The sequence below is a fragment of the Oryzias melastigma genome, linkage group LG11, assembly GCF_002922805.2.
Source record: "Oryzias melastigma strain HK-1 linkage group LG11, ASM292280v2, whole genome shotgun sequence".
NCBI classification, from domain to species: Eukaryota; Metazoa; Chordata; class Actinopteri; order Beloniformes; family Adrianichthyidae; genus Oryzias; species Oryzias melastigma.
Window position 1 is genome coordinate 14,001,012 of NC_050522.1, and position 15,007 is coordinate 14,016,018.

Genomic DNA, 15,007 nt, shown 5'->3' on the forward strand with positions numbered 1-15,007 from the left:
GCCACAAAACACAATAGTGTCTGAGAATCATGAATCCAGAAAGAAAATGGTTCTATTTTTGAAGCAAGTGTCACAACAATGTGAATGTGAAAATCCCCAACACTAGTGATGTTAGTTTTACATTTTACGTCTCAAGATGATTTTAAATCAATGTATCAACTCAATTTTCATTGTGTTTTCCAAACTTTTAGACAGAGATCATTTAAAACTCAAAGGTTCTGCTTTCAGGTCACCAGCTTTTGCGTCTGGCCGGAGGCCCTGACCGCTGTGCCGGACGGGTGGAGGTGTGGCGAGACGGGACGTGGGGCACGGTGTGTGATGACCAGTGGGACCTGAGGGATGCAGACGTGGTGTGTGCCCAGCACGGCTGCGGCTACGCGCTCAGCGTGACGGGTCAGGGGGGGCAGTTTGCCCCTGGCAGAGGACCCGTCCACCTGGACGAGCTGAACTGCACTGGCAGAGAGGAGAACCTGTGGGATTGTCCAGCTGTGAAAGACGAGAACGACTGTGGTCACAAGGAAGATGCTGGTGTCATTTGCTCAGGCGAGTCCCATTTCCAAAACATGTGTGGAGCTTTAACTCTTATTTTCATGCAATCCTGGTGGCTTGAATCGGGAAAAATAGTTTTAAAATAGAGAATGCTTTTGTGTTTCTGCAAAAAATATTATATCATTTAAATTACTTTTTGTCTCTGGGCAGAGATGAGAGCCATCAGACTAACGGGGGGTCTGGACCGCTGCTCTGGTAAGGTGGAGATCCACCGTAATGGCAGCTGGGGGACGCTGTGTGACAACTGCTGGACTGAGAAGGTGGCCACCATGGTATGCTCCATGCTGCAGTGCGGTGGCGGCGCAAAACCAGAGAAATATTCACGGTTTGCCCCTTTTACCCACAACAATGGCACACCGAAGTACTTCTATGTGTGCCCAACAATGGCCACAAGTCTGTGGCAGTGCAAGGAACTCTACAACAATCGTTTTGTGTGTGTGGGCTCACATACTTCAGGTGTCATCTGTAGCGGTGAGTGTGACTGACATGCATAAACTATGGGATCCTCTGTGTGAATTTAAATATCCACTCCAACGACGAGAGGGATTTTGGTGTTTTTAGCATTTTTCATGTAAACTTCTCTTAAAATCAACCTGGTAATGACCTTTGGTTCTTCAGGTTCCCTCGGCCTTCCTTCACCCAACACTTCCTCTGATATGGAGATGACCAGCTGGACAACAGGTGATTTGTGCAATACTGAAAAGAATTCGGTTCATAAAAAGTTTATTTTAAGAACTAAATTATTCTGAAAGAATTCCCATGTTTGCTTCTCTCTAGCAGGAACAACTGTTGCCTCCCCGGAGGGATCCTACGCAGTCTCGTTTGTAGAGATTCTCAGCATCCTCTCTCTGTTTGTTCTGCTCTTCGTGTTTCTCATCGTGAACACAATCCTCTGCTGCCTTTACAAAAGAAGACATGGTGAGTTCTCTATCATTTAAGCAGCTTAAACCTCATCAGAGTTCCTGCTTCCTATTTTATAATCAAACTCACAGATAAATATGATGTTTAAGATTTAAAGTAGAGCAATGTGCCTCATTATTATTATTGTTTTTTTGGTTAATTTAAATGTATTCCTAAAAAAACTGATAATCTCAGCTTTTCTGTCAACATTTCTACTTAGTTTTGCTGATGTGAGGTTTAAATTTTTTTCAAATTTTGGTTTTTATAATTACTCTTAAAGGTTAAATTTTGAGTCTGTAACATGTAATAAATAGTCCGTTAAATATTTCAGCAACAATTTTTTTGTTTTTACAGAAAGTTCTAATCTTTATTATAAATTCATCGTTTGAATTCTAAACCGCATTTTATTTAAAGGGATCAGTACTAAAGTGATAGTTTGAGATAACGGTTGTGTGAATTTACACTTTATTTTTGCAGTATTGGACTGTACATAACCATTTTTCTATTAGTAATATTTATATTCCTTGCATGTAAATTACTTTCTTATTTGACAACAGGATTAGGGGAAAGATTTAGCAGAAATATCATTTCTAATTGGTGATATTTTTTACTTTAATTGTTTTTTTTTTTCTTTTTCATAGGAACTTAAACTTAAAAAAGTTTTTTATCGGTTGAATTGCTAAAATGTATGAAAAAAAAATCACATTTAATTAAAGTCGTGCCTTTAGATGAAGAAAACCTGTGCATAAATTGAATTTTATAGGGCTACTTTGAGACTTATTATAGTTTTTTTCATGTGTGCGCAGTTTTACTTCTGAAGGAGATCCGCTCCAACCCTCGCTCCCCCACCGAACATCCTCAGAACAGGCACAAAGAGGCCGTGAACCTCATTAAAGTCACAACCAACCAACAGCATACGGATGGTAGGTGACAAAAAATTGAGGACGATTTCCTGCTTTGAATGCTAATCATTTCTGCTTTTTCTATTATTGTAACAAGCTCTGTTTACACACTCACAGCTGTGATAAAGTTGCACACAAACATGTTATTTTACTTCATTTTTTTCCCCTTTTTTTTGTCTTTCTGTTTTGTTAAGCCCCCTCCAGTCCCAGGTACATTTGGACCCAGCTTAGTAGTGTAAACAGCACTTCAGTAGAAACAGACTATGAGCAGTATGACCCAGGCTTTGACCCATCTGTCAGTTTATCGACTTTCCGCAGTGAGCCACATTCTATTATATTTCCTCTTTGCTCCTTTCGTTATCTGCATTTTGCGGTTGGAGACGCTCTCTTTTCTGCGCTTGCAGCTTTCTGCAGTTAAAAACAGTTTGCAAAAAATGTTTGCAGGATGTTTAGTGACTGAATTGCTGCATCGTCTCTTTTTTTTGCATGCAGATTCTCAGTGCTACAGAGGGGCATTGAGGTCTTCAAGCTTTGACAGGTCGCAAGAACAAAGTGAGTCACACAGATGGAGAGACAAGACAGTTTAATATAAATGAAGAAAATAGGTTCTTGTTTACTCTATTTTTTCAAATTTTATTGTTCCTAAAAACAAGTTGAGATCCTAAATGCTCGATAGAAATTTAACAAAAAAAATTATATTTAATGGAATGGTCCAACTGGATCAATTTCCTTTTATTTTAAACTAAAATAATGCATTTAATAATGATTAATAAAGCAAACTCAGTTATCTTAATGTAAAACTAGTGTTCAGTATTGAAATAATAAAGAAAAACGGAATTAATTAATTTAAAAATTCCTCAGTGAGTTATAAAAACTAATCATCCTAATATTTTTGAGACTCTCTGTGAATAAAAATTACGTTTTGAATATTTTTTTTGTTTTTTGCATAACCATAAATCCTGATTTCAATCTATTTGCTGTACACTACACCACCATGTGGGAAAAAAGGGAATTACAATCAAATTAACAGCTGCTCGTTTGTCGGAAAAAATGCCACAAAAGTGAGTTATCAAAAAGGAAGACAAAATTAATTTACATTTGTGACATTATTTAAAACTCTGTATTTATAAATATATTTTAAATTAATTTAGAAATGGCTGATTCTTAAAAATAAACATTTATTTTGCATTTAAACTGAAGCAACTTTACACAAATATTACAAGATCTTATTTTTTTGTTTCAAAATTCTGATTTAACCTCTTTTAAATGCTATTTATCCCCTTTTCCTGCTTAATTTTGCAAAGAAATAAAGGGATTGCCATTAACTTCCCTTTCTTTCAGGTTACAAACCTTCAGACCCAACTCCGCACAATGGAAACCCAACAGCTTCTCAATACGCCCGAATGTCAAAAATGTCCGAGGATTCATTTGATTGCTCCAGCACTTCTTCTGGAGAATGTTATGAAAACATAGGCAATCCTAACCCTGGTCAGTGCATTTTATTAACTCTTTCTGATGTATATTTGATATATATTTTTTAATAAAAACATATTGTTCCAAAATATGAGCATAGGCTTAGAAAAGCAAGCAATTTTAATGTGTTTTTTCTTGTCAAAAAGCGATCTGAAAGCTTCACAATATTGATGCTGTGATGCAGAATCTGTCTACCTCTCTTAAAATTATTTTAAACTTCTCCTTGACTCTCTTGTTAATCAGTTGCCGGAAGTGAACCGATATACTCCAATCCCCCTCTTCCTCCCAAACAAGCCCATCTCCCTCAGAACTCAGGTGAGCCACACAGGAAAACAGCTCACACCCATGAAATCAGGTTCTTGTGTGACTTGTTGTTCCTTTTGTCCAATCCTCAGATGATGACGACTACTCCCCTGTGAGCCCGGACTAAAACCTGAAAATTATGACTCTCAACACTCCTCAGACTGAGGAGGCATCTTCTCCTCCTAGAAACTGAGAAGATCAAACTCCTGAAAACTTGGAACCAGACCGGATTTTAAGGTTTGCAGCAACGAGAAGCTGCAAGATTGAAAAGAAATTATGCTGTGAGGCCCAAACTCTGAAAAAGTCTTATTTGCTATTTTTGACTGATATGTTATTGTTATATGTGTGTAAATCTGACTGGACTTTGCAGGGTTTACATTTCTTCTCTTCAGTTAAAGAGAGGATTAGTGGAGTTAATTAGTTAATCTTTGAACGTGGATCATGCACTGTTTGTGTTTTTTATTGTTGCTTTCATGTGTATTCTTGAAATCCTTCATGATCTGAGAGATCTGATGTATTTATATCAATTAGGAGACAGTTTGTAAAGTACATTTTATTTAAACTTTTGTCAATTCCGTTTCAGCTTCTCTGCTGCTCAATGTGCACCTCTTTAAAAAATGTAAATGTTGTTATTAGTTGACTGACAGAATGGTTGGTGCCTTTTTTTTACATTTTATTATTATTTTTTTTTTTAGCAAATATTGGTGAAATTAAAAAAATATGATTGTTTAAACGGATTTGAAAACAGGCAGAAAAGAGTCAATATTTTTTAAACATAACATATTAGAATATTTATTTTTAAAATAACTGGTCCACATGTGTTGTAGAAACATATACAGCTTACTCTGTTTCTGATAAAATTACTTAATTTTTTTTCCATTATTAATTACCAAAAAAATAGAAGAAATAGGACATTCTACATCTTGTAACTACATCCAATTGTGAGTATTATATTGTGCTAATTAAAAAAACTGAATGTAATGTATTTTTTTTAATAACCAGCCTATTTATTTTGCATATTGGTGCATGTAAACATAGACAGCACCGAACTTTGTGAGGAATTGAAAATATTTAGAGATAATCGATGTGCTGTGTAAAAATGTCAACATTATATACCGTGATGCCAGATTTCAGACTATACACTTTGAGTTCATCTACTATCATTTGTTGTATTTGCTTCATTTAAAACTATTTGTGATATATAGGCTATATATGTATAGCCTAAACTTGAACAAACATTTGAGTATTAACATGTATTCTAATAATGTATTTTTATACCACATCTTTTCTTGTGAATTTATAGAAAGTCAAACTATTGAATTTAGAGAAAAACTGTAAATTCAAATTTTTAATAAAAACATGTGAACTCTTAAAACATTGTTGGGGTTTGTTGTTTTCTGTGTGTTAAGGTAAGACGTCTGTCAGAGTTAGTGGCTGATGGAGGACAAAATTCTGGCAAAACTGAAATGAACTCAAAAACCTAATTATAGGGTCAAAAATTGAACAGAAACCCAGTTTCAGATATACACCTGAAGTGGTTTCTCAAAGATAATCCCACACCTAAATTTGATTTCCTGTGAGGAGTCGATTAGCCTGTTCAAATCAAGCAGCCCATTGATATATATTATAGTGATATATATCAATGACCACTTTACAAAGCAAACTGAAAGGTAAGAAATATTGCAGTTCCTGAAATGAATACTAAGAGTTTCAAAACTAAAGAATTCATCATTTACTTTCATTAAATAAATGAATAAATATTATTTGACATCAAATGTAAATATTATTAGGCAAGTGTTTCTTTGATTGACAGGTAAATTGACCTAAAGGTGGACTCAACGTGTCTTAATTTACTTTCTGGCCCGTTTGCCGATTTTTGGAAGGGTTCCGGTGGGCGGGGCAAATATCCGTCCACATGGCTGACCCTCCTCATGGTTAATTTTTGCAGAATAGAGTCCAACAATTGACACCAGAGATTAAGGATGATCGGTCCAAACTTGGACTCTTTGAGGGTCTCAAACATTTTTTTTTGTTTTGTTTTTTTGAAAAGGGGTGGGGGTGCCTCCTGATAGACACAGACGGCCTTGTGACAATTCATTCAAGTCATTTGAGCCTATTCTCGATTGATCAAAACCTAGTAGGAGCCTCAAAATGTTATTTTAGTCTATAATAAATTTTGATTAATTGCCTTCTTTTGTTAATAATAAATATAAATTATGTTTATTTTTTGGCGTGAATAAAAGCAAAAAAAGAAACAAAAAACAATTTTGTTCAAAATGTGATTTTTTTTTTACATTTGACAGAAGCTCAAATAACTTATTTTCAAAATAAAAGATGTAGTGTGCCAAACAGGATCATCTCAGTGCAGCTCTGGACAGCTATTAACCATTGCCATCCACTAAAGAATACTATGTCTTACCAAAGTTTTATTAGTATTTAAAATCTGTGCATTCTGGAGGCAGCATTGAGCAAACAGGGATGTTTGCTCCATCTCCATCTGAAGATGGAGCTCCTCCTCCTGCCTGCTCTGTCTGTGTGCAGCAGCTGCAGAACATCAGTTCTCCATGGTAATCCAGCATGACGTGTGGAATCAAAGAGATGTCTGATTTTTTGATATGTTAGAATGAACGGCCTTAAAACTTTGTGAATCTTTTAATAAAGTGTTGAATGCCCTGATTTTCATGAATTAGGTCAGACTCTGCTAAAGTGGAGTGAGGAATCAGTGGGTTGATAACCTGTGAGCTGGGTGTTTTCCAACTTGAAGGTATTTGGCTAAGAAGTGGTGGTTAATGAATGTGTGCTTTGGCTCTGTGGGGAAATAAGTCAGGATAAAGCTGAGCAAAGGCAGCAGAGAAGGTAAGAAAGCCTGGAAAAGACACAAAGTGTACAGACTAATCAGACATTATGCACTAATTTAGTCCAGAACTATGCATGGAGATAAACAGGCGAATTAACCAGATCTCCTTATAACACTCAAGCTCTTTCACGTGCCAGAGCATTGAGCAAACACGAACCAACCCACACGGCCGAGGTTTCACCTAAAGTATGCAGCCTGAGACATTACAGATCCTCCTGAAGCTCTTTGCTTTTGTTTTATGCTGCACTGGGAGATTGATAAGTCACAATCCGAAAATATGTGGATTTACAGTGCTGATTAACATCAAGGGAAGGAGCTGCAGCTCACCGGTGTTTCAAGCAGCGTTAGCACGGTTAGAAGATCAGCCCTGTGTTTTTACTTTGTTCATTAAATCAGTTACATTCAAAGGATTATAGCTCCTTAAGCCTATAAGTTGCTTAAAGTGGCCCGACAACAGACCTGAGCCAAGTTTAAACTTTTGAACTTAGCTTGGTGCTGAAAGACCCTCTCCAATGAGTGGAGTTTTAACATGTTCTTGTGGTATTTTTCTGATGATGGAGGACATGTTTGAAGAAAATTAATAATTTATGATTATTTCTTACTTTAAATCGTTGTGAGTCAGCAGCGTACAAAAAAAATTGTTTTTTTTTTAATACACAAGAAGCTGCTGTGTTACGCAGAATATCTGGAAAACAATTCAAATACAACAATAAGCTCCCAAAAGCCTCAGAATAAAGATTATTGTAAACATCCACCTTCTTTTTGGGACAAAATTTGAGTGCTACCAAACAAATCAATGATTCCCGAGACAGAGGAAACCCATTCTGGCAGGGGAAACGTATATTTGCACAACACCGCAAAAATTAATTGGGGCTGTAAGCTAGCTGGAGAGAGTGTAAACAAATAGATGATGGGAAATGAGGGAGGGGTTACTCCATGCCAACAGTCTAACCTACAAATCCGTGGTGAATTTTTGAAGAACAAAGACACTCTGCAGAAACTATGTCCTGGAAAACGACGCAGATTTTCTGATTTTGGTTAAAAATGGCAAAATCATGATTAAAAAAAACACATTGGGAACGCTTTTAAAATACATGAAAAAAATCATCGGAGTGTGTCTTCAGACCAGTTTTTACTGCAGACAATTGAGAAGAACATTCTTCAGATTGCAGGTGCAGTTACAGGCAATTCCAGAGTTGAATCTGTTCACAAGTGAAATCTACCTTAATAAAAAGAGACACTTACTTAAATTTATTTAAATATTAGAACAGAAAATAAGGATTTGGCACCAACAAATACAGGAATTCTGGCCTCACGGACATGCTGCTTGGTTGTTAGGAAGCTCTTCTATCCTCCACTCATTATTAGCACCTGCTTAAAACTCGTTACCTGTGTAAGAGACACCTGTCCGCCATCGACAACACCAAAAAGCTGCAATGAACTTGAACTGGACTCATGAAACTGGAATTCACCGATCTACAACCAGCAAGCAGGTTGGTGGAAAAAGATCAACTGCTAGAAAAAAATACAGAATAAGAAATACAAGATCAGTGATAATTTTCCTCCACCTAAGACTGAACGTAAAATCTCACATGGTGGGGTACAAATGATCTTAAACGGTGAGGAAACAGCCCAGAACTTCATGGTCAATTGGCTGGTTAATGATCGGAGGAGCGCTGGAACCACAGTAACAGTAAAGTTTGCCCGAAACTGTGGTTCAGATGAGCTTTGGGAGAAAGTCATGTGGTCAGATAAAACCAAAATGGACCTCTTTGGGATAAACATTACTCACCCTTTTTGGAGAGGGAAGAATACTGAGGAAACCCACTGTGAAGCACGGGGGTGGAAACATCATGCTCTGGGCTTTTCTGCTAGGGAAAGGACAAATGATCTGTATTAAGTAAAAGCACGAATAGAGCCAGAAGTGGAAGATTTTGGGCAAAAACCTCCTTCTGCCAGTGACAACATTTTGGATGAAACATGACTGGATCTTCATAGTCTTCATTCATTCTCTCTCATAGTTGAAGTGTATCTATCATGCTGACCTCATCTTTCTAAGTGAGAAAACTCACAGAATTAGTGACTGCCAAATACTTTTTGCCCCACTGCACCTCCCTGAGTAAAAACACTTACTCATCTGTTCCAGCTTTGCTTAAATCAATAGCTTTAAAAAACATTAGACAAGTCTTGATGTATCATTAAAACAATAGCGAAAGCACAAACTCTAACACACCAATTAGTGTCTTACCTCATTGTGATGGTGCAGATTGTGTTCTTAAGCTGGCCTTTGTTCTGGCAACAGTCTGATTGCCCGTGAAAGGTTGCAGGGAACTAAAGTGAAGTCATATGTTTACCTAGAATCCCAGATGGTTACGGGCCTGCATGAAAATGTGCGCATTTCTACTAAAGCCATTACTTTATTTTCCTGTTCCGACTAATCACTTTCGAAGCGGAATCAGGCGTCAGCCTCGCTGTAAATGGCATCACTCGGTGCAGGGCTGAAGCCTCGGCGCTCTCATGGCCCAATGATTACTTGTCTCTCATTAGGTTGCTTTCATTGTTTCTGCTTAGCCTTCATCTGGACGGCTCTAATTCAAGTCACTTCTGAAGCTTAGTGGACTTGTTTGGGTTGCCACGGGTCACTGCAGAATCTTATGACCTAATTTCCTGTTTCCAGTGCCACAGTCAAGCAGCACTCACAATATATTTTTTAAGATGAGTTAGTATTAAATCTTGCTAAATTGAAAAACATTTGTGACAGTACAGTTAATGCATATAGGACTTTCTTCACCAGTTTATATGGAACTTAGTTACCAAGTTATGATTTCAGGAAACTTGAAAAGTTGAAGACGAAATGACGATTTTTTTTTCATTTTGTGCCTTTTTTCGTACTTAAAAGATTCATAGGTTTAACAATTAAAAAAACATAATAATAAACCACAACATCCATTCATCTTTCAGAGTTATGGAGTTGCTGGAGCAACCGAGTTGCTTTAAACTTCAGAGCTTCATGGAGGTTATAAAAACACATATTTGTAGTGCCAGTGGTAACCTCTGATGGCAAACATGCGCCCAACAGGTCAACATAACTTCAGAAAAACAAGCAACTAAGACGTTTTTGGGCAGGTTGGAAGCAATGTTCCCAGCTTGATCAGACTTATTTTTAAATCCAGGAGGTTAGGATTTACAGAAGCTCTTCCATGTTTGCCTCCAGCCCGTATGAGTGTGTGGTGCAGTCAATCAAGGCAGGTGTCATCTATCTTTAGTGATCAGTATAAGTGTGTAGTTCTCAGTAGTGGGTCAAACATGAAGATGGACACAGTGATTCTCAGGCTGGTAGAGATAGATATGAGATCATGTTGTGTGTCCATATTATTTCTGCAGCCAGTTCACTTTCAGACAATTGTAAGTGACCTGACTTGGTAGAAGGAAGCTTGTGATTGGACGTCTATTTGTTTGCATCATACATACAGTTGAAGGTAAAGACAGTAGAGACACAACAGAAGAAGAATCTAACAAAGTAAGCCAGAAATCAAATATTTACTTCCTTTTAACCAACATAATCTTTAGTTTTTGTACCCATACTGCTTTTACTATCAGGACCTCATCAAATTTTCTAAATGTGATTTCTTTATTTTTTAGATTTTTTTCCTCTTTTGTTTACCTAAAAATATGTTTTCACATTATCTTGTAAGGACATATCACACATATCTCAATACAATCTTTAAACTTTTCAGTATTTTCATATCAAATCATTAACAATTTTATCTAATTTCATTTGAACATTACATTTTTAAAAACAGATTATAGAGAAATCATGATTAGAATGGAGATGGCTGTTCGTATGAGGCTGAAATCTTTTTTATTGCCAAAAAAAAAAAACACCCACAATTTGAATTTTCATTATAAATCATTGAAATATGTTTAATTAAACTCTCTAGCATTCCTGCTGTCATTTTGTATCATGGTTGTGCAGCCTGTGTACACTCATAACTACGCATCTGCTAAAAATGTGCTAATTGTAACAATGTAATAGTGACAAACTTCTTTCCAGCTCCCACAAAGTTTTTCAGTCTAACAATCTAGCACAACAATCCTCCAAATGTTATGCAAGAGTCTGGTGCAGATGGTGTGTTGAGTAAAAGGTTCAAGGAACATCTGGGACAAATATGACCCATTGCATGCTGGGTTTCAGAAAAATTGACTTGTCATGGAGGATTTTTTTGCATCCTGTCACAGACAGTGACAAAAAGCTATAGACCAAACAAGGTTTTTCATCTGTACATTCAAATCTCAGACTTCCTTTCTCAAAAAATGTCCACAACAGATATCAGATAATGTGAAATATATTGAATACATTTTTATAGTATTTGTTAGTAATACTTTTCTACTTTTCCAGCAGGCAAAACTTAAACTTATAAAAATAAAAAAAAGATGCTAAGAGGAGCTAAAGAGATTTAATAAAATGAATCCGTGTGGGGATTTATTGTTTCTATTTTGAATATTAAGTCGGCCTAACTCTGCAGCTTTTTAAGTGTTTTTATAGCCCAAATGTCAACATATGCGACTAAAACAGCTTATTTCTTAATTTTGTGGAAAAAAAATGTTTATCTTATTTGTATTGATTAAAAAAAGACTAATGTATTAAGAAAACAGTCAAATTGCACCAAAAAAATGTGAACAATAAATTAAATTAGAAAAAAATAAATTGAATGAAATAAAATCTGATTTTATCTAATCTAATTTAATCTATTGATTAAAAAAGACTAATCAATTTGGAAAAAAAGTTAAATAACACCACCAATCAAAAAAATCAAATCTAATCTAATCTAACCCAATCTAATCTAATCTAATTTAATCAAATCTCATCTAATCTAGTCTAGTCTAGTCTAGTCTAGTCTAGTCTAGTCTAGTCTAATATAATCTAGTCCGATCTAATCTAATCTAATCTAATCTAGTCTAGTCTAGTCTAGTCTAATCTAATTTAATCGAATCTAATATAATTTAGCCTAATCTAATCAAATCTAGTCTAGTCTAGTCTAATCTAATCTAATCTAATCTAATCTAATCTAATCTTATTTAATCTAATCTAATTTAATCTATTGATTAAAAAAAGACTAAGAAAACAGTTAATTGACACCAACAATCAAAACAAATCAAAATTTAATCTAATACTGTATAATCTCTTATATTATATTATATTATAATATAATTGTGAGTGTGTATCTTTGTTAACATGAGTGTCTGATCTGCCGCCCTGTGCCACCCGTTTAACCCCTGGATTCCCCACATTCCATTCCAAAATCCGGCACAAGTCTCGCTGCTGCTCCGTTTTAAGTGATTGACATTTATTTGCCACCATTAGGCACTACTATGTAGTTGACCTCCGACCCCTGCAAGCAACCCGTTGAAACGTTTTAAAACCAGTTTCTCTAATCTCCTTGGGAAAAGTCCTCAATCCAGATTCTGGGCCCTCAGAGCAATCAACACCTTAAGGTGAAAGAGGGGAACTCGGGCAAGAAAGGCTGTGACCTCCCCGTGTGTGCATCAGGAGTTCAGTGAATTCCAGCGTGGAGCTATCATAGGATGCAACCTGTGCAACAAATCCAGTCGGGAAATTTCCTCTCTCCTAAATATTCCACAGTCAACTGTCAGCTCTGTCAACAGCATTAGTCTACATGGCAGCTAAAAGCTTCTTCTTTTACATCCTTAGCTCCATCTCATGGTGTAAAAGATCATTAAAAGTGATTTTTTTTCCCTCCAATATCAACCTCTTGAACATAGAACGTCCTTTTTCCATTTTTTAAAGTCGGTTTAAGGAACACTTCTTAGTTATTCCATCAGTTTCTATTATTTTGTTTTTTGTTAGATTTTGATCATTATACGACAGTCATACCACGCTATACACGCTAATTACCACATGTTTCCAAAAGAGTATTTTTCAGAGAGAATCTTTAGCTCAATGCTGCTTTTTTTCAGCACAGATGAAACCCAGATCCAGCAAGTTTGGAGAAAAAAAAGATATCACAAAGCTTCTCTTTTACATCCCTGACATGCAAAATATTTCCTCTTGAAGTTACCACACACTTCCTCTGACTGGTTAAAACCATAATTGGAAACAGACAGCTCGTCTACCTCTGAGTCACAGTCATCTGAAATATGCTTAAACCTTTATTATTAGTTTTCCTTCCAGGAGACTGATGGGCTTTTTTAAACTTCAGTCAACCTCTGTGGGAAAGTTTACCAAATCCTGACTGGAGAAACTTTTTGACTTTTTCAGTTTGAATGTGATGTTTGTGTATGTGTCTCCCCAAGTATGCATGGGAAATTGCCCTCGCTGTCAGCTCAGGGTGGACGGTCTCTGTGAATAAATGCATGAATTTATGACCGTCTGTGTGTATGGTGTGTGTTTGTGTGTGTGTGGCATGGCAGTGGGGGCCTTTTTGACTTGTCAGTAGAAAACATTAGTGTCATGCCCCCACAAAACCCAACCGCAGGCCTTCTTTAGCCCCCCTCCTCCTCTTTAATTCAGCCCATCAACACTTCCTCTCTCAGCCTGTTAGTGTCAAGCTGCATTTCCTCCCCGGCTTCAGCCGCACCAGCTCGCTGCTTTCCGTCAAGTTTTGGGTTTCCCTGAAACAGCAAAGGGCTTCAAAGTCAATAACAGCTTTTTTAGGTTTTTATTGACCCAGAGACACACACCGTCTCATTTCATACTGTCCCCAACAGTTCTCTGGTGCTTTTAGGGCAATAAATGACTTTCTAAATGTCTAATTTTGGCCCAAATAACTAAATTAAGATATTTTTTAATAAATATCTATCCATTTTCTAAACCTGCTCCATTTCTTTTAGGGGTCAAGGGGATACTGGAACCAATTCCAGTGAGGTGACTCATAAATATTTAGTGAAACCATCCCAGAACTGGATGGTAAAATCGGTAAATGGGACCCAGTGCCTCCCTGCTTGGCACTCAGCACTAAGGAGTTGGACTGGGGGGTTAAACCACCAAATGGTTCCCGAGCGCGGCTGTGTCTGCAGCTCACCGCTCCCCCAGGGGATGGGTCAAATGCGGAGAACAAATTTCACACACCTAGGTGCGTGACAAATAGTGGGACTTTAAAGATGACTTTAAGTCATATTTTCCTTTCAGAACGGATTTGGAATAGACTTTTGCAAAAAATAATGAATCTTGTTGCACCTGTAGCTCTTTTAATAAATTACTCTGAAAAAAAAACTAATTCATCAATAAAAGTGTAGTTTTACTCCCTTTTGACGGTGTAAAGACCCACTCCAATTTAAGATGTGTTTTTGGTGTTTCAACATGTTCTTGGGGGTTTTTCTCACGATGGATGACATATATAAAGAAAATTCAGCTTAAAATTGCATTTCTGACTATTTCTTTGTTCAAATCGTTGATAATCAGAAATAGACAAACATTCCGTTTGAAAAATCTTGTCCCAATGATGTAGATGCTACAGTTGACGGGGCACAAGCTTCCTGCTCTGCTCCATTGCCATTCATTCACTTGCAGATATAGATCCAAGTACGTCTTCATTTTCCTCATCTGAGTTGGCATCTGGCTCAAAACTGAACGGCTGGATAGTTCCAATATTGCTCGCCATTTTTAGCTACACCTGTAATGTTAGGCTATAAGCTAACACGAGAGTGTAAATAAAGGGATGATGGGAAATGAGTGAAGGCTTATTTTGTGCAAACAGTTCTGCTCACAACTCTGAGATAAATTTCTGATGAGCTACTGCAGCTCTGCAGAAACTGTGTTGGAAAACGACACAGGTTTTTAAAATTTGGGCTAAAAGATTAAATTAAAAGACCACTAGGGATCACTTTAAACACACTCAGTGACATTTACACTGCTTACAAAACTGTTGGATCATAAAGTTTTTCTGCACATCAGACATTCAATGAGATTTCTTTCTGGAGGACCGATGGATCCTTTTAGTGAAACTTTCCCACATTTGTTTTAGATCCAAGCCAAAGGAAAAGGCTGAGACCCATTTTATCC

The 15,007-nt window shown here is 36.8% G+C and overlaps 1 protein-coding gene across 1 annotated transcript in view; it reads left to right on the forward strand.

Moving 5' to 3' along the window:
- Nucleotides 1–6,391, forward strand: part of LOC112136417 (T-cell differentiation antigen CD6) — a 13,502-nt gene extending 7,111 nt beyond the window's left edge. Inside the window, exons 3-12 of the mRNA XM_024258105.2 lie at nucleotides 229–543; nucleotides 700–1,020; nucleotides 1,168–1,230; nucleotides 1,327–1,467; nucleotides 2,256–2,372; nucleotides 2,546–2,668; nucleotides 2,844–2,903; nucleotides 3,693–3,839; nucleotides 4,068–4,139; nucleotides 4,220–6,391. Coding sequence (XP_024113873.1) covers nucleotides 229–543; nucleotides 700–1,020; nucleotides 1,168–1,230; nucleotides 1,327–1,467; nucleotides 2,256–2,372; nucleotides 2,546–2,668; nucleotides 2,844–2,903; nucleotides 3,693–3,839; nucleotides 4,068–4,139; nucleotides 4,220–4,254 — 1,394 coding nt within the window. The 3' untranslated portion in view covers nucleotides 4,255–6,391. The remainder of the gene's footprint in view (nucleotides 1–228; nucleotides 544–699; nucleotides 1,021–1,167; nucleotides 1,231–1,326; nucleotides 1,468–2,255; nucleotides 2,373–2,545; nucleotides 2,669–2,843; nucleotides 2,904–3,692; nucleotides 3,840–4,067; nucleotides 4,140–4,219) is intronic.
- Nucleotides 6,392–15,007: the final 8,616 nt, after the last annotated feature.